This window comes from Mus musculus, chromosome 18 (assembly GCF_000001635.26).
Source record: "Mus musculus strain C57BL/6J chromosome 18, GRCm38.p6 C57BL/6J".
Classification (NCBI taxonomy): domain Eukaryota; kingdom Metazoa; phylum Chordata; class Mammalia; order Rodentia; family Muridae; genus Mus; species Mus musculus.
This window is the reverse complement of record NC_000084.6, coordinates 33,196,099-33,216,492: the sequence shown is the minus strand read 5'-3', so window position 1 is coordinate 33,216,492 and position 20,394 is coordinate 33,196,099. Positions and strand designations below refer to the sequence as shown.

Below are 20,394 nucleotides of genomic sequence, written 5' to 3'. Positions count from 1 at the left end.
TTGTGGGCCACCATGTGGTGGCTGGGATTTGAACTCAGTACCTTCGGAAGAGCTTCAGCTCTTACCTGCTGAGCCATCTCGCCAGCCAATGAATGTTTAATCTTAAGTTTTCTCTCCAACATGTTGATTCTTTCACTGGTTTTCAGGTGTATTTATTTTTTTCAATATCCCATTCATCTAAGTTTCTCTTTTGTTTTCTGAGCATTATGATTCACAGTAGTAGCAAAACTACAGTTATGAAGTAGCAACACAAATAAGTTTATGGATTGGAGTTCTCCATAAGATGAGATAACTGTATACAATAATAACTGTATTAAAGGGCTGTAGTAAGTGTGAGAAGTTCCGATTTAATCCGTTCTGAGTTGTTTTCTAACTGGTGAAAGATACACTGGGATGTTAACTGTTGCTGGAAGTGTTCAGGTCTGGTTTAGGCTGCCATGTTGTTGAGACTTCATGGATGTAGCTACCCTGTCACAGCTAGATGACACAATCTCAAAGCAGTCTTCCTGGTACTTCGGCTCTCACACTCTTTCTACTCTCCTCCAGAATGGTCCCTGAGGCGCAGGAACATGCTGGAGCTGTGTTGAAGATGTCATCGATTGGGTCTGAGCACCCCAGTAGTGGCTCACTGCATTTAGACTAGCGTAGCTTTCTGTAAGGATCTGTTGAGAAATTTAAAAACAGCTTCTTAGATGAAGGGTGAGATCAGTACTTATCTGAGGTTACAAAGGCAAGAATTTAGAATGCAATTAGGAGTTATACTGGTTCAGGAAATTGAGGGACCAGGCCCTCCTCTAAGAGCTACAGCCTCAATCGCTATATGCAGTTGGCTATGTTTACAGCACCAGACATGATTTCCCTCCTGCTAATCAGGCCTAAGTCTAATTACTGTTGGTTATTGCCAGACTTTAAGTGCTGCTGCTGCACTTTTGGGTATATCTTGACATGCTGGTTATTGGTTTGGTTCATAGGCATCATAGCAGGGTAGATCCATAGCGTTTAGGAAGCAAACATTCTAAAAATTTCAGGGAGCTGGGGATATTTATGTATCATTTTATTCTATTTCTACATTTATTGCTTACAGTTGAGGAGAAACTGTTGCTATATTGTTTCTGCTTATGAAATCTTTTTCTGCCTTCCTTTAGATATTTCCTGTACTAATTCAGACGGCTGGGTTTGTCCAGGAAAAATAACCTTCCATAGAACTGTCCAAATCTCTTACACATGTCTCTTTTATATTTAGATCTAATTGGAAAACTTATTTTCTCACTTTTCAAACTATTTGAAAGGCATTTCTATCTGTTGCCCTGCATGGTGGACTCCTTTCATACTTGTAAGGGCAGTGGTAAGAGTGCGTGTGCATGTTCAGACATTGTACTGGGATTAAATAAGTTAACATTGTGCTTTGAGTACAGAAAGCTAGGTCCAGGTACTATCTTCTTTTGATCTGTACCCGAGAGGTCTTGCTTTAGTGACATTCCACCTCGACAGAGAGAGTGGTTTCCAATGACCCTAACTTCATTCTAACTAAGAAACCACAGGGCAAAAGATGAAGAACAGAGGGGAAAGAAAGAAGTCTCCGGAACCAGAGATAAGAGAGCGCACGCGTGGACACGTGATGTAGTGACGTCATGCAGGAGCACTTTCACAGAGAGAGTCCAGTGTGCTTTAACACGTTCTCCAGGCATGTGAGAAAACGTGCAGAGCTGCTGACTGGCCTTTCCTGTCTACAATTCTAAGAACTTAATGAGAAACATTTTCCATTTTTTCCAAACTTGTCTTGTATGGGGTATTATTTATTCTTACTGCAGATCTATCAAAAATAATGACTGCAGTCCTTCCTCCTCTCATTTTCTCAAGATAAAGTATCTTAGTAAATGTAATTTTGAAACAACCTGATCTTCAGAGTTCAGACTTGTAAGAATCACACCAGGATAACTTTATAGCTAGGATAAATGTTTCTCCTGTTTGAGTTGATGAAGTCCAGATCATTGAGGTTGGCTGCCAAACACCTCTCCGCCTGCTTTCAAGGATGTCCTCTGAACTTTTCTTATCTGAAGACAAGAAAACCCGTTTGGGTATAGGTCAATTTACACAGCAGTTGCACTGTTTTACTGTCCAGCACCAGGCTAGAAAGCAAGCAGGGAGATGGGTCATCCTCAGAGAGGGTTTCTCACTAGACTTTGCAGCCTGTCTTAACTTAGCAGCACCTGATTTGGGATCTTCACAATGGAGACTTTGGTCCCTTCTCCCTTACCACCATCCCTCATTTGTTATTTCACGCCGCAGCCTTGCCAAACCTTTTACAATCAATGGGCCATGGTACACTGGCTCGGATCCAATCCTACAAACCCTTACGCTTAGGGAACTCTGTCTGGCTCCGGCCAGCCCACACGCACGCGGAATCGGTCCATCCTCGGAGGCCAATCGGCTCCCTTCACGCTGAGGCACCAGCCAATCCCAGCGAACACACGTTACTCCCGCTAACACCCCACGGAGGTTCCCCTCCGAGGATTCGGGCAGGGCGGGGCTGAAGGGCGTTGCTCGCCTTCACCAAGGCAGCCTTCTGCCTTCTGATTGGCTGTGGCTGGAAGGCGTCCCGCGCCCATTGGCTGCTGCCAGCCGCGCTGGGCGGGCTGGAAAATATCTTGCTGAAACGCGCGGGGTTGCAGGAGTGGCGAGCTACCTTTTCCTGGAGTTGTTGACCGCCTGACATCCTCTGGTACGGGACAGGAAGGAGGGCGGTCGGCCGAGTGGGGTCCAGCGGGGCCAAGGCGAAGCTGAGCATCTCCTGGAGCTGCCCCCTGTAGAGGGGAGAGAGATGGCTGACCCTGAGAGCCCGTGGTCACAGATTGGCAGGTGAGACGGGAGCTGCCCTATTCAAGGGCCGCGAGCCCAGCAGGCCTCAGTTTCCTCATCTGTTAAATGGTAACTGTAGTCGCGCTCCCCGGGCTGTGGGGGAAGGTCCCAAAGAGCGTGCTCCGCGGAGACTCCGCAAGGGACATTCCCTCTCATCAAGCTTCCACGGTCCTCAAGCGACACTTCCTCAGTAGCTTTCAAGTTCATGGTTTAACACAGGAAAGCTACTGCTGCGGATTTCCTTTCTTTCTGCTTAGGGGAGATTATTTGAGGTTTGGGTATTCAGGAGCTAGGACAGCAGTTAAATACACTGTGGCACTCAGGCTTTTATGTCAAACTTGGACGAGTCCGTGGATCCAGCGTTCTGAGTTTGTTTTTCAGGATTGACTCAGATAAACTCAGATCAGAAAGCTTGCTTTGGAATTTTTGTTCTCTCGCTTATTTGCCTTTTGATCTTGAGCAAGTAACTTTCCCATTGCAGTATCCCCCATCTGTAAAGTAGTGATCGAGGATGAGCTCTTAAGGCTGTCATGAAACTCAAATGAAACAACACAGTGTATAACTGCCAGAAAGACTAAGCACGTAGTAGGACATCACTACTTTAAAAACCACCTTAAAAGAATGAAGGGCATTGAAGACTCATACAGTAAATTAGATTCAAAATTCAGGTTGTGGTGTCATTAGGATGTAAGTATTGTGTCTTGCATTGGGTAGAGTGTTAACCTTGTCAGGCTGTGCGTCGAGGTGACCATTTGAAAGAGGGTCATTATATACACATCACAGAAGTGTGTGTTCATGAATCATTCCTCTAAACCAAGCAAGGGCCAGTCTCCAAAACGGAAAGTTCTTGACTTGAGTTAGAAAAGTTAAATTACTGGGTCAAGATAAGTTGGAAATTGAGTGTTAACATTTTTCTGTTACAGTGTATAATTTAATAAGGCTTTAGTTTGCTATCTTGTTGAAGAAAGTCTGTGGCTTGTTAAATGGGCACAATTCACATACAAATTTTATTAATTGAATACTGGAAGGTTAAAAGTTCTGATACGCATTTGGGGGACTTTTGAGGTAGCATTGGAAATGTAAATAAAATACCTAATTAAAAAAATAATAAGAAAACTCAAAAAAAAAGTGCTGATACGGAGAACCTTTAATAAATTGTGCTAAACTACAAAAGAAAGAAATAGTTTATGGGGCTTCTTTAAGTATTTCCTTTCCAAGTTTGTGCACTGGATGTATGTATGTGAGTGTCAGCACACACATGGCAGGGCTCCTGTGGTACACGTGGAGGTCAGAGAACAACTTGTGGGTCACTTTTGGGGAATCAGATGAAAGCACTTTTAATCACTGAGCCGTTTTAAGGGTCCTAAATTAATGTCTTGTGTTTAGAAGGGAACTTACTGCCATTTCATTGTGGTATATAATTGAGAATAACTGGAATTGTTAGTCACGATTTTGTTGCTAATACACAGACAGCATCAAGAAAATCTTCCCAAGCCCCAGTAGTTTCCATTCAAAAAATATGGACATAGAAAACATCCATGTAAGGTTAGCTTAAAACAAACCATTGTAAAGCAGACAAATAATTAACTCTTGGCTTGAAGATTAACAAGATTAGATGACCTTTTGTATGGAGTGGTTAGAGTTTGTTTAGTTAGGTGGTGCCTCTCATCTCTGTTATAGTTGGAGAAGTTCTTGATAGATCAAGAAGGGAAAGGATTGAGTTAGGAAGAGGAAATTCGGAGTGCTATTTAAAACTGTCTCCACAGTTGAAGATTGCCGGAGGGTAAACTGGGAGCTTTGCTTTCAGTTCATCCAAGCACCTGCTTTTCTCAGGAGAGAGCTGAAACCTGTCCAACTCAGTCCTATCTCCCTCACTCCAGCAGTGCTCCAGCAAACACAGCACCGAGTGTCGGCTTACCATTATTTATCCTAGACTTCCCTGCGGGGATCCACCGCTGAGTGAAATACTTCAAGGATGAAAAGAGAACTTTCAATGTTATATTTACTTCAATCTCTGCTCACCTCCTTCTTCAGCATCCTTAACGAGGCTGTTAATTGGAGTTTCTAGAGTCTTGGCTTTATAATTGTCGTGGAGATTTATTTAAAGGATAGGATAAAGCCTGAGAGCAAAAACTGGATCTTCTCTGTTTCCATGGTTTAGAATTGGGTGTATCCTAGACACTGATAAACACTTAATAGCTTCACCTGGAGAACCTGTTCGTTTGTGGTAATGTTGTTGTTGTTCGGCAGTTCAAAGGTGATTGGTATAAGTAGCAATCCATATTTTATTCATTGGCTTTCTAGAGCATACTCATCAGAAAGAGCACAACCCTGGGCAGCTATATTCTATGCCCCCAAAGACTCTACAGCCAAATGGTGGAATATAAAGGATTAGTTACAGAGTGGACTGTAAGCAAACACTGGGCAGTCCATCACCAAAGCATAGAAATGAGGCAGCCAAGCTCAGCTGCGCACGTAGGCTGGGTCACAAGTCTTGGAAGTGCGTTGGTGAGCAGATGGGAATGATTACCAAGCCCAATGTCTCAAGGTTACAGATTCTTATCTTTATAGGTAGCTTGTATTGCTTACATTCCTCTCCTGGGTTTGCAGAAGCTAATGTTTGGTTATGGTAATAGTGGCTTTCCATTCCATTTGATTCCTATCAAATAAGTTTGAAATAAATAAAAGTTCTTATCTGCCACCCACAAGAAGCTAGCAGGAGACCTTTGGGTATACAGACTGTGGCTTAATCACAATGATCCCACTGCTGGATAAGTGTCTTTTATAAGCTCTCCAAGCTGTCAGGTTGGCAGGCTCCAGAGTGGTAGACTTTTGGTGTGAGCTCATCCACTTTCAGTGGGTTGGTGGGATCTATACTTATACACAGTTTCCATCACTTTCATGGATCTCAAGTTTTCGGCTATTGACTTTTCCATGTATGCTTTCTCATTTTCTACCCAATTTTAGTATTTGAGGTTTTTGTACTCTACGCTGTGATATTTAAATATTGGCCACTGCTTTGATTTATTCCTGTAACCTTTAGGTTTTTAGATCAATACATCTCAGCTCTGGTTGGAAGACAGAATTGTCAATGAAGCTTTTCCTGGTTTCGTTTTTAGTGATTTGATGGTTGTATACTGGGTAGCTTTTCTCTGTTAACCTTATATAGAAGTAGGAAGAGTAGGGCTACTGTAGAAATTATACTCAGAAAATATGGATTGCTACTTAATACCAATCACCTTTGAACTGCTGAACAACAACAACATTACCACAAACGAACAGGTTCTCCAGGTGAAGCTACCAAGTGTTTATCAGTGTCTAGGATACACCCAATTCTAAACCATGGAAACAGAGAAGATCCAGTTTTTGCTCTCAGGCTTTATCCTATCCTTTAAATAAATCTCCACGATTTAAATCAGCATCAAAAGAGGGTAAAAGAATACCGATTCTTGGATGGGAAAAAAGCCATTTCAACGGTGATATTAAAGTCTACTGTGTGCTGCATGGTGTTCTAGGTGAGTGTTAGTGGAACAAATGACAAGGACCCTCAACATTGGTATGAAAATCCTACTGTGTGTCACATAGTGTTGTAGGTGACTGTTAGTAGAACATAGGACAAAGACCCTTACTCTCCTAGTTAGGTAATGTGGTAAAGAGTAGGATCATGCATGAGTATAAAAATCAGCCTCAGACACTGCTAAGCACAGTGAGGAATGAAAGAAAGATTTAACCATTACTTGAGAAGTCTGTGCAAGGGCAGGAGTTTTAACTGCAGTTGGCATTGTACTTTGTTAGTTCACACTAAGATTTGGAATCCAGCCCTGTAGGCAGAGAAGTCCCAAGTCCAAAGATCCAAAGTCTTGACAAGCTTGGCCTGAGGAATGCACAGCCCTAGGAGATAGAACCCTAGGCAGTGAAGAGCGGTGGGATGAGTAGAAATCTCTGGCAATCATTCACGGTGAGTCCCAGCCTTTTGGCTTGAAAATCTGGGCTCACTTGTCTTTCTAATAACAAGTTGCTAAGAAAAGGCTGGGCAAATAGAGATGTGCCATCAGATCAAGGTTCTTGGTAGGCCTTTGGATGTGGACTCTGGAACTGCCTGGAGAGCTGAGAATTAAAGGAATGCTTGAGCATCAACAGCTTATAGATAAGAGAGCCACCTCCCCACTAAAGCATCAATAGCCTATAGATAAGAGAGCCACCTCCCCGCTCTCCTGCCGTTTGTCTCTTTTTTATGATTTTATTATGAGTGGTTATTATAACAAAAGTCTTGATTATTAGCCCCAGCTATGAGTTATTCTTCCCAGGGTTGGAAAAACTTTTACCTAGCTCCCACTCTCAGAGTTTCTGATTCATTCATTGGGAGTGAGGTCCATCCATGCTCATCTGCCTTCTGTAGCTCTCCCAGGAGAATTTATTCTGAAAGGTTTGACTTACCCCAGTGTTTGCTGATGCTAAACTTGGTTTCCATAACAGGAAGATCAAACTGGAAGGACTGTCTGATGTTGCCTCTATTTCAACTAAACTTCAGAACACTCTGATCCAGTATCACAGCATCGAAGAAGATGAGTGGCGAGTTGCCAAAAAAGCGGTGAGTGTGTAATTGCTGTTTGGGTGTTTATTATATGGCCAGTGAACTGTCTGAAGACTTTTAAAATATTGGGAAAATATGCACGATAAATAATGTGTGGAATGGATGTACAATGGATAATTCTGCAAATGTATTGTGGGTCATCTTACAAAGAAACGAACCCAGTAGCTCTTTGATTGTTAGACTTGATCATAGGTTCATGGGTGACGAGAACAATGGACAGTTTGCCAAGTCAACAGAGTTTGCACTGATATCAGACACGAAGAGCGTGTGAGTGGACAGTTAGTATTCCTCTTGACCATGTGATTGGCCAGACTGCCACATGGCTGAGTGTGAGAGCCAAGCTTAGAATCGAGGCTCCTCTCTAGTTCTCTAGTTAGTTTTATATTTAAGAGTCAGATGCGAAGGATTGGGGGGAGACGTAGGAACTAATTCAGTATAACATAGTCACAATAAATGTGAATTATTTTAAAAATACATGAACAGATTCAGAATGAAGTATTTAAGGTTCCTAATGTCATAGACTGAGTGTATCAGTAATAGTAAATAGCTATGACTGGGATAAAAACAAATAATAGCAGCCACTAATATAGTACAACCATTGAATTTTAAAGTCATTGGATCTCTGAGCTACTGAAAAATCTTTTAAGGTGTAAGGTGTAACTACAGTGTGATACAGAAGAAACTAAAATGCAGGTATCTTTATGACATGAGTAACTACTGTCTCGGAAAAATTGCTTACGTTGTTTTTGAATGCAAAGTTAAGCACTGAACCACCTATGTGACGATCACCATGTACTGTCTTTGTTTTTCTAGAAAGATGTGACCGTTTGGAGAAAACCCTCAGAAGAGTTTAATGGGTATCTGTAAGTAAATGCTCAGTTTTGTAACTCACACATGGTATTACATGACCACTGTAAAATTCAGGTTTCATTTGTATGGTTTTAAGCTTTCTAAGAAGCCAATTGATCATATGAATTCAGGGCCTTAAGAATGGCCAAATGTTTTGTATGTTGAGTTGGACATAAATAAAGCAGTAGACAGATACAGATCTGAATTTTTTAAGCATTGCAAACATAACCCTTGTAATAGTCTACATTGGTAGGTGTTATAGTACTTTTAAAAAAATGACTCTTTTGAGACAGGGTGGCCTTGAAGTCACTCTTGAAGTGAGTCCTCATGGTCATGTGGTACTTTCTGCTTCAGTTTCCGATGTGCAGGAATCCCTATGCCCAGGTAGCATTCTGTTAAAAATTCTCCTTGAAGATCCCATCAATAAGGTAATAGTGATTTAAGTATTGTGAATATTAAAAACTAGGCATCTTCATACTAAATTTTGAAAACATCTGCACGTGAGAGAGTGTTGGTAGCCTTTAAATATTATGTTTTAAAAGTTTACCTAATAATAAAAGAAAATGTTCATATATAATATAAATCAGAGATGAATACTCAGCATAAACATAGACTTATTTTAAATATATATATTTATTAAAATATTTTACCTAAGACGAAATTCATCTTTAAATAGGAGTATTATGAATAACTTTTATTCTTCTTTCTCTTATAGTTAAAGATGAATTATGCCTGTAGTCAAGAAAAGCATGTTGATTTTTTTTTTTAAAGCCAGCATGGACAGTTACCATATGAAATTAAGTAGAATGTTCAAATCTTTACGACTCAGCGTTTTCTTAAAAATGAAATCTGCTGACCCCACTTTGTATATGCAAAATTTTCTGAAGTGCTATACCAAAGATACTATTTCCAGAAAGATGAGTTGTACACTCTTTTTGACCTGGACAGGAAGATTGGAGTTGAATCAAGTATTGTCAGCAGTCTAGGAATGAGTCCTTTTGATCAGTAGTTCCCAGGTAGGATTGAAAAACATGGAAAGAACTAAGGGGGTGCCCCACTCAGACTTGAGAAGGTTTCAGGGACTCAGAGAAGAATAGATGTTTCTTTAAGAAATGATGGCAAAAGAATTGTCTCTGCTACTTAAACATGGATGAGAAGTTTGTTTGGGAAGAAGTTGTACCTATACAGCTAGAGCATCATGCTTGGGATGCAGAACCATGCTTTTGAATGGTGTTTCAATTCTGTACAAAGAAATGCAGTGTTATTTGCCCTCTGGCCTAGTTCTGTCCTCCCTCAGCCTGGTACTCACAAGGTTTTGAATTTCCTGGAGTAATATTGAGAAAGACAGGAGTAATACATGAGAATTTAAGAAGGGGCCTTATTGGGTTTGCAAAAAGCTTCTTGTTCCTCTGGATTGTGTGCAAATTTGTGATAGTGTGCAGCTTTTTAGGGAGAGACCTGTGGCCGTTCTCCAGCTCATATCCAGAGAGCTTTTAAGTTAAGTATTTGAGAGTCTGAGAGGTGAATGAAGTGGTACCCTGTTAGTGTATATTTAATTCCAGGGAAGCTGAGTCTACTTATTAATGTTTGGATTATCCTAACTTGTGCTTTGTCCATCTTCTACTGGATTATCATTTTCACTGATTTTTAAAGGAATTACTCACTTATCACCTCTATAACAACTGTTTGTGTATTTATATGTGTTATGCATATCTTTTCCAAATCTATGCCTAATACGTTCCTTAAAGCCAGTGTAGTCATGTATGGGTGCAGTCTCTAACATTACAACAGGACAGGGTCTCACAGCAAACTCCTGGATCCTCCCTAGGTCTCACAGTCTTTCCTCTCTTTCCATAATGTTCCTGTGTTAACTTTTCTTACCTTTTCCAGTGTTAGCTCTGTGCTGCAGTGTTCATAGCCTTTGCTTTGTTTCTTGTCTTCTAGATATAAAGCTCAAGGAGTTATGGATGACGTGGTCAATAATGTAATAGACCATATCCGCCCAGGGCCCTGGCGCTTGGACTGGGACCGGTTAATGACCTCCCTGGATGTTCTGGAGCACTTTGAAGAGGTATCTGTAATATTACTACAGAGGGTGTGTGTGTGTGTGTGTGTGTGTGTGTGTGTGTGTGTGTGTACACACCCACACATGAGTGAATAAGAGCATGGCAGAGAGACAGAGAGGTAGAGACACCACATGTGTGTACTAACATTTGTATATGCTTGCATTCATTACATTGGTTGAGAGTAGACATACAAAGATACCTCAGGAGTGTCCTATGCTGCCTTCAAAAAGATGAGTTCCCCATTCTATATACTTATTTATTTAGTCATTTATTTATTTATTTATTTATTTTGGAGACAAGATCTCACTGTATAGCCTTCACTGGCCTAAAACTTGCTATATATACACACACGAAGCTAGCCTTAAACTCAGAGATCCCCCTCCCCCTCCTTCTGAATGTTGAGATTGAAGTTGAGTTTCCTAATTTTAATGGGTGTTTGTTAGTACTAAGGGTTTTTTTTTTCCTACTACATCTCTACCTTTGTGGCTTATCAAAATCTTCAGCATCTTTAATTGTAAAATTTAAAGATCTAAAAATCTCAAAGACAGAAAAATACCACCCCTGTATTTAGGTTTCTAGTTTAAAGGTAGATTTTTTTTCCAGTTATATTAAACTAAAATCAAAGATCAGAGATAAAAATGTTGCCTGGACAGCTGTCTAGCTTGTGACCCTCCATTCCGTATATACAGTAGACCCGTATAGTTGCTTACTTTGGGTGAATCAGCCATCTCTAGGTAAATGGAGGCTTAGATGCTGACTCTGTCTCTGGAGTTTATGTATCACTGTCATGTTCACACAGTATCACAGACATTTGGGGAAGAGATCACCCCTTCCAGAACACTGTAGGCATCCCATTCTGATGAGAGAAGACTGTGAGTGTCAGTTCTCACGAGACATGGATCTGGTATGTGACTCTGTTTTTATTGGTGACCCCAGTCTTAACTTTTGTCTTTTTCTAGAATTGTTGTGTGATGCGTTACACCACTGCTGGGCAGCTTTTAAATATTATTTCCCCGAGAGAGTTTGTTGATTTCTCCTATACTGTGGGCTATGAAGAAGGACTTTTATCCTGTGGTAATGACCTAAAACTCTTGTTCTTTCTTTAAGTCTACTTTAGATACTTAAAGTTTACCCTGGGTCTTTCTGGATAAGACATATATTTTTAAAGATTTATTTATTTTATGTATATGAGTATACTGTCACTGTCTTCACACACCAGAAGATGGCATCAGATCTCATTATAGATGGTTCTGAGCCACCATGTACTTGCTGGGAATTGAACTCATGACCTCTGGAAGAACAGTCAGTGCTCTTAACCTCTGAGCCATCTCTCCAGCCCCAGGACATATCTTTTAATCCTTAATTATTGCTACTTTTTTTTTTTTGGTTGTTTGTTTTGTTTTTTTTTAAATGCTAAACTCTGGCATTAAATGATAGTATAAGAGTAAACAATAGTATAAGAATTTGGAATCTTGAAGTATTTCTGTGGGACTGTTTGGGGCCTTTTTTTGGGGGGGAGGAAACTTTACCATTTAATTGAGAAGATATGTTGTTTCATGTCATTATTATCATAGGGACTTTTTTACTTTTGTATTAGTTACATTTGTTCTCTGATAAGTTCCCATATGTTGTCCTCGCCTGCCCTGGTCTTACCCATGTGGCACTTTGTCACATTCATATCTCTTAGAGCTTAGAGGATGGCATTTTGCACCACCCCCCCTGAGGCCCTGCTACTGGAATGTCCCCTGGGCCCTCCAAGTCTAAATGTCTTGTTTAAGCATGATCCCTTAACTATGTTTGTTAAGTTTTTATGCCCAGTTACGTAATACTTCATCCATAGCAGAAACATGGCTGATTCTGAGAAAGGCATCCAATAACTGATATTTCATTCTAGGCCTTCATACTAGTTTCCTGGTATATGTATGTACACACACACACACACACACACACACACACACACACTTGATATTAGTGCACACTTGAGTTGTTTATCTCACTGGGGATGGCAGTGCCCGTGGGAAGTGGTTATGGTGCTGTGTATATTGTTCTTGTCACTTTGTGGCCTGGATCATACCATGTCATCTATTCTGAAGGGATTAGAATTTTCCCTATTACCTATCTTCCAACCCTGTGCCAGAATTCTCTTTGGTAATTATCTTTCTCGTTTTGCTGTGCCCAAAACTCCTAGGGATTAGTTTTCATTAGTATGGACAGAAAGAAAACTATTTAAACAAGAAATCTAATGATACTTGTTTTGGGAAAATACCAGGTATTGCTATTAATGATACTATTTTAAAACTGTCTTATAGGTGTGAGTGTTGAGTGGAGTGAGACGAGACCAGAGTTTGTCCGTGGCTATAACCATCCCTGTGGCTGGTTCTGTGTTCCACTCAAAGACAGTCCAAGCCAGAGTCTTCTTACAGGCTATATTCAGACAGACCTGCGTGGCATGATCCCTCAGTCTGCCGTAGATACAGCAATGGCGAGCACGTTAGCCAACTTCTACAGTGATTTGCGAAAAGGTCTACGCAAGGCATAACATGTTCAACTCCTGTTGCCGTGGTTTGCGGACTCTGCTCCTACCCTGTCAGCTCCATGACCTAGAGAAGCCATGTTCCTGCCTGCTGCGGCCTGTGGAAACACTGGAGGTGTTGTTGGGGCCATAGTACAATCTCATTTTCTATTAAAAATACATGGCTATGTAAATAGGGCATTTACAATTTCTTAAAAGTCTTATTTGCACCTTGTTTGGTTGTGAAATGAAATACCAAGATTTAGGTCCAGGCTAAGTGTAGTCTATTCACATGGGTCAAATAGGCTGCTTGGAAATTACAGAGTGTGTAAACTCAGTGCTATTCATGTTCTTCTGGAGCTTTTTGAACATTTTGTAAAATTATAGTGGCTCCTAATGTAAATGTGAGTTTCTCTTGCTATGTTCTCTGAGTTTGCCAGTAGCTTGGACAAAAGGAAGTTCTCCATTGTCTGTATAGGTGAGTCCACTATGGGTTAACTTGTGCTATTGTAAGTATTAGGAAGACCACAGGGGGCAAGAATGGCACAGTTCAATAGAGTTTAATTTTGATATGTGGGCAACGTTCTTCTGCAAAGTCTATAAAAAACATATTTGTGTCCTTATGTGCATTTATTCTGGGAGTGACTGAAAACAACCAGGTATGCTCTGGTGACATCGCATTGAGCAGTAGCTGTCACTGAGGGGACCAGCTAGTGGTGCCCCTCATCGCCAGCAAAAGGTCAGTGCTAAAAAGTCTGGTCTATACCGACATCAACATGAAGCTACAAACTGCATGCTGAAAATTCAGATTTGATGTAACTTTGATATGCATTTGTAGCGAAAGCATCATTTGATTCAGCCAGGAAAAGGAAACACATAAGGATGCTTAGATGTCCTGGTATGACCAGGGTGAACTATGAATGAAGCTGTCTCATGTGAACATTACTTCATGGCTATGACATCCCAAATCCTTCTCTGACTTTTGAATATCTACCTAGTTTATTTGTAAAGTGGACATGTGAGGTGACTCCGTGTCCACACACATTTTGTGTTTGTGTGAACACGCAGCGCTCAGTGGTGCATGCCATTTCCGTGTGGGTTGCTGTTTCTGCTCCTCACTGGTCTTACGTGTTTCCCTTTCCTTCGTTTGGTTGGTTGGTGGGAAGGTGGGTGGGTTTGTGTTTCCGTGTTGGCAGATCTGGAGTAACGTGAGCTCTGGCAATAATGGCAGGCAGGCAGGTCACACAGAGGCCTTCTTCACAAGTCTGTGGTGGGTCAGCTGCATGAAGGAAGGGATCAAAGGCAGGAAGGTCTGCTCTTCAGTTTACATTAGTTTGTTTCTGTAAAAATGTAAAGTCAGTTCTTTACATCCATTTTGACAGTCAAAAAAGGGAGACTGAATTTTTTCTCTTCTAAAATTTTTTTCTTGCAACTGGTGATGAAGATACACACAGGACAGAGGCGCAGGGTCAGTGTTCTGGTGGGTGAGCTCATAGCTCTTGGCTTGAAATATCACTTCCAGGACCTGCCAGACGCAGTTCCCCCCAGAGGGTTGTGTTCTCAGTTTGTTCATTGCTAAGTTCCTGTCTGACTTTATTGTAACTTCTGAAAGGCTAGATTTCCTCTCTGCTCTTCTCTTCAGCAATAGGGAAAGAAAATGGACTTGAGAGTGTCCGGTGAAGGCTGTGAATTGTTAACTATCCAGTGTGTCTTCTGTGACTTTATCTGTTTTTATTAGTGAGAGCAGAAGGTCTCGTGTATCCCACTAGTCTGCCCATGATCATAAAGTGACAGGAGCCTGGGTAAAGACTTGGTACCAACATTGGATGCTGTCAAGGCTCTCCCTGGCCTGCTCCGAACGGGCTCTCTGCGGATCTCACACTTGCCCAGTGTCTCTTGGCTAGACCTCCAGTGACTGATGAGGTCATTCACTGCTGAGCAGGGACGCACTGCAAGTAAAACAACCCTCGTGGAAATGTTTTCATTGCCATTGTGAGTTTCACAGTAGGTTCAGAAGTGACATGTGAGCTGTCTGAAACCTATGTTCATTAATGTAGAGTTCACATAATCTACAGTTTACCTGTGGTAAAAGTGTGAGTGTTCTTTAAAAAAAGAAAGGAAAATAAAAAACAAAACATTTGAAGAGTTGTGCAGCCCTCACCACAGCACAGTTTAGACCGTTTTTGTCACCCAAAAAGATCCTTTGTTTCTGTGTACACTGTGTATTGTCACCTAAGCAGCAGTTACCCAAGTTGCCAGGATAGGGAGAGGATGAAAAGGGCGACACCAGAGCTTGCTAGGTTTTACTTCTGAGAGTAGAGTGGTGTGTGGGGGTGGGGCGTGTCGGGGTGGGGCGTGCATGCAGGTGCATGTGGGTGTGGACGTGCACGTGTGCACATTTAAGCTCAGGAACATTTACATGTTGTAAGTGTGTTATCTCCATTATTGTAACATAAAAACGATGTGAAGTGAGGATGATACTTGCATACTTAGAGCGGCTGCTTCTGGAGCAGACCTATTGCAGGAAAACCCTACAAGCCATACGTGTAACTCAGAGTATCCCAGCAGAGGCTGGGAGGTGATGGTAGTGAAAGAGCGTTCTCTGCTCTTGCAAAAGTACCTGGGGCTGGGGGAAGGGCTTATAGCAGTCCATAGCTCCAGTTCTGAAGGATCTTGTGCCCTCTGGCCTCTGCAGATGCAGGCATGTGCACAGTGCTTATACACACATCCAAAAAAACCCACTCATTCATAGAAAGAAAAAATACACAGCTGAAACTAATTGTAGCAATGTTTTCTTTGACTCTATATCCAAAGTATTTCAGTACACAGCTGATGTAAAAGATATTGCGATAGCTCACTGTGTCTATTAACTCTTGGAAATAAGGTGGGTATTCTGTGCTGGGACTCGCCATATGGCAAGCACTCATTGTCCACAGGAGGCCTGCAGCTGTTATCATGACTCACACAAGCCTACAGTAGCTTTCATTTGCCTTGCTGTAAGATGAAGTGGACAATTCCTGAATTGTTCTCTTCACCAGAATCTTTTATAGCTGAGCACTTTCAGTGCTTGCTGCACACGGTGTCTGCTTTAGAAATGTGCATAAATAAATTACTGATTTCCAGTAAATTTAAAAATTATTGCCTCAAAATTATTTTCACTAAAAGTAACTTTTGATAGGACCGTGAAGGAGAAACAGAATAACCACTCACATTGCCGTGCAGATGAACATTTCCTGTAGCTTACAGCTTGCTGAGGAAATGTGTGTACTCTGGAAATACGTGCCCTAGTGTCGTGTTCAGGACACACTGCTCTTTTAAGATGAAATTAGTTTTATATAAGTGACATTTTGGTAGGAAATACTGGGTTTTGCTTAAAAAAAAATTCTTGCCTACTCTTGAATGACTAAAGCAATACTCAGCAAAAAAATAATAGTAGAAGTATTCTTAGATTTCTGTGCTATAAACCACTGGAGTATTATCTTATAAATACCAGGATTTCTTTCTTGTTCCATGAACACAATGGGTGTATTTGAAACTGGGGGGTTTCAAGTGTAAATCTATATCCTAGGATGTTTCCCCTTTATCTTCTTGTCTTTTCTACTTGAGGATCATTTGACTGATACTTAGTGAGCTAAACTAATGTCTCAAGGTTAAGACTGTACCCGAGGTTCTGGAGAAGCAGAGACAACACCCCAGTCTTTGTCACTCATCTCTCTATTAGGTCTGAGAAATCCCCTTTGCTGTGGATGGCAGTTTTGTATGTTTATGAGAGCACAGTAGCCCCTTTAGGACCAGATGCTAAATTAAATGGCTGTTGTAGCTTTCTAGACCAAAAAAGAGAGGCTAACAGAACCAGAGAAGCAGATGGAAATCTGGATTTAATGAGGACTCCTTTAAAAGTTACATGAACACTTGTCCAGGCCCTTCCATCCTTCCTTCTTTTCCTGTGATACCGAGGCCTGGTGCATGCTGGGACTGAGCTACACTTCTGGCCCCCTCAGTGAGCACATGGGACTTGTAAGAGTATAGAGTGGCAAGATCTGAGCATAGAAGAAGGGAGTCCTCCTCCTACAGTGCAGGGCTGGAGTTACGGTTTTGTCGTCACTTTATTTCCAGGGATTGTATAAGTACTGCTATGTACTAAATAAAAATTCATCTCTTGCAGTCCAACAAATGATGTATTATATTAAGATAATTTTTAGAAAGTTTATCATTTTATGAATCTGTATATGGAATTAGAATAAAGGACTGCTGATATAAATGAGATGTATATTTTTAAATTACAGTGGAATGTATCTGAATAAAGATTTCTAGACACTCTTTGTCACTGGTCATTGACCTTGTTTGTGTAAGTTACTTTAACCTTAAGTACTGACCAAATGCTTATATATTTATATTTAGAGAATGTCATTTAACTACTTGAACTATTTAACAAGTATAAATCTGGAAAATAAAGCTAAACCTATGCTAATCTGCCAATGTTTCCTATAATATTAGCAACAATACTGCTAAATCTTTATTTGCAATTTGCAGCCTTACATTGCAATAATAACATACTGGAGGAAATTAACTGATAAAGGGAAGAGGTTTATTTTGGCAAACATGTCTGGGGGTTCTGGTCTGGAATCCAGTAGCCTTGCCATTGGCCTCTGGTAGGAGCAGCATGCTAGAGTAGTAGCATGTGCTGAAGAAAGCAAACAAGCAAACACAAAACAACCATGCTTACCTCTGCATCCCGAACATGAAGAGAGGGAAGAAGACCAGACTCTCATGTCCCTTTCCAAGTGTCCCCTGCTGACTTGTGTACCTCACATTAGGTACCACCTCATAGAACTACTGGGACCAAGTTTTAAGTATATGGCTCTTTGTGGGGGCATTCAGCATCCAAATGATAGCAGCTCTGATGCAGCTGGGGAAAATGTACACAGCTGTAGCTACAGTTGTCAGGCACATACCCAAGTAATTGTGCTAAGCTGGCTAGGGGTAGTAGATACTTTAATCTGAAATTGGAAGTCATTACTAGGACACCTGTAATCTAGTTATTAAAAAAGCAACTAGGGATGGTGTAGTAATGGAAGATATATGACAATGAAATGGCATGCACACAGTCTTCTCACTGTAACACCTGGCTATTTTACCTGTCCCTGATGGCTTTGGGGAGGGGGGTCAGGGATAAGGACACTCTCAGAGTTCATTTAGTATCTCTTGTCATGTATGAACAGTAAGAAGGCCACCTGAGTCAGATGACAAATCTCCGGGCACTTTACCTTGGACTTTACTCCAGAGTGCTAGAAATAAGTTTGTTTATCATCTGGCCAGTTTATGATATTTTGTTATTGTAGCTAGAATGGACTTAAACATCTGGATATAGGTAATCATGAATGTTTTTTCAACTGAAGACTCTAAGAACCAATGTTTGTGCAGTCATCTTGATCTTTCTCTTAAGACAAAACTGAGCAGCCCGAGGATTGTTTGCAGGTGCTTTCAAGTTGAGAAGAAGGCAAAGACATGGCACTCTGTCTATCTCTCTGTCTCTGTCCCCACTCTCCACTATAATGAAAGCTCTAAAAAGTGGCTGAGAGCAAGAATAAGGATTCCCAGCTTCTTGGAGTGTGTGCCTTTGGTGCCTTTAGATAACCAGCTGTAACAATGCTCACAGGTTGAGCTTTGGGGGGTGTATGTCAGATTTCTCTGATGCCCCCTCCCCTAACATAGTAATGAAAGTATTGTCTTGCTGGATTAAAAAACATCTTGGAACCACTTCTAATGACAGATGCTACATAGCTATCATTCCCCTAGTTTATGAGGTGAGGGAATTTTCCCTCAGGTTAACCAATACCTGCTGTTATTTGGCATTATTATATTGCATTATGGCCATACTCCTATTGTGGTGAGCAAAATGCCCACAGGTTATACATAGGCTTTGTAACTAAGACATAACCCAAAACTGTTAAAAAAGAATACACTCCAAATGCATCCGGGAAGAACGAACACATATCTATTCTTGCTTACGTGTGGTGAATGAGAAGCAAGAAGCCCACTGCTGCCCAGTTCTCGCCACTTAATGTCAATCTCCTGGACACTGCATCAACTCATCTGAAAACTGGTAAGAAAATGCAGAGAAGCAGATGTGGGTGGATGGAGAACTGGAGGATTTTAAATAAAACCATAGAAGCAGACATACACAAAATAAGATGTTTGTTCATTAGGATTCTTTCCTGCCTGCCAGGGACTCCGGTGGAGTCAGCTTGACAGATGAAAGTCTGAAAGCTTTCTCATGAGGAAAGAGTTTCAAGGAAACTTACTCCCGGATCTTTGGCTATTCCTCTAACCCATAAAATTAATTTCCACCACATTAGTCTAGTGTATAGATTCACGTGCACTCTATATAGTATTACCTTATAGTAAATGCCTTTTAAGATTGTATTCTAACATAGCTAAAGCCTTTTCCCAGTGTTCTTAGATTCCAGATAGCAGCAAGGAGCTTAGCCTATTCAGTAACTAATTAAGCTCTACCATAAAACAATAAAGCACCTGCCATTTACTCAGCTGTCTGTAGAAAGAGACTAAAAGTCTCACTGAGATAGAAATCTTTTACTACAGGCTACATTCCATGTCAAGTATAAGTTGATATACTACCCTGATAAGGGGGAACTCTCCAGACAGGATAAGTTTTACTAGACCTAAGAATTTAGAGCTCTGTGATAACACATTACTCTTAAGGCCTGTCAAGAGTTAACAACCCCCTGATGCTTTTAACCTTAAAGTGTGAAATTCTTGCCTGGCATTAGGCTGATCCTAGGCAGGGCTTGTTATCCCTAATGTAAACATTTAATTAGTCCCTGCAAATTCCTTTCTGCTGTAACTGGTGAATTTCAGTGTATCTTGTCTTTTTGTGATTTGTATCCTCTGATAATTCGTTGTAATATAAGTCTGAAGCTCAACCAGAACATTACATTCAGATTCAACACCTCTCTTGTGTGTGCCTGATTGTCACTTCATCTGACTCTTTTGCCCATCTGCCTAAGAAATCCCGTTCCTCGCAGACCAGGGACCCAGAGGGTCTGCGGCACCTGCCATTTTATAATCTTATTTATATTTTTGCTTTGATGAAATTTCAGTACAGGGCAGGTGACTTTATTAAGGGAAGTCAAGAGATCTCAAAGCTGACCATGAAGTAAATATATGACCATCAAGTAGTCTTGTGGAACCCATAAGTTCTCAAGTATTTCCCTCCATTTCCTCAACTGAGCCTCAACCTTAGGATATCTGTGTTTTCTCAGCAAAGGAGGGATCTTGGACAGAATGGTGGGCAACATTTAAAAAAAAGTTAATATACTGATTTGTACAGAAAGCTTTGCAAATATGTAAGTAAAACTTGATACTAGAGAAAAAGACAATGATGTTTGGAAAGTGTTGTGGTAGTTTCCTGTTTTCTCCCTTGTCTTCTCATCTTCATTAGGAAAAGTCAGTTTCCAGACAAGTTGATGCAGTGTCCAGTAGATTGGCATTTT

The 20,394-nt window shown here is 40.9% G+C and overlaps 1 protein-coding gene across 2 annotated transcripts; it reads left to right on the top strand.

The window, feature by feature from the left end:
* The first annotated feature begins 2,630 nt into the window (after positions 1-2,630).
* Positions 2,631-17,355, top strand: Stard4 (StAR-related lipid transfer (START) domain containing 4). Of its 2 annotated transcripts, none has more exons than NM_133774.5 (6): positions 2,631-2,859; positions 7,336-7,450; positions 8,267-8,316; positions 10,247-10,373; positions 11,328-11,442; positions 12,678-17,355. In NM_133774.5, exons 1-6 carry the CDS (start codon positions 2,822-2,824, stop codon positions 12,905-12,907), a joined length of 675 nt encoding a protein of 224 aa, NP_598535.1. In that variant the 5' UTR covers positions 2,631-2,821; the 3' UTR covers positions 12,908-17,355. The 2 variants fall into 2 exon arrangements, with proteins under 2 accessions (NP_598535.1, NP_001334553.1); NM_001347624.1 differs by lacking the exon at positions 11,328-11,442 and adding an exon at positions 11,168-11,272.
* The last annotated feature ends 3,039 nt before the right edge of the window (positions 17,356-20,394 follow it).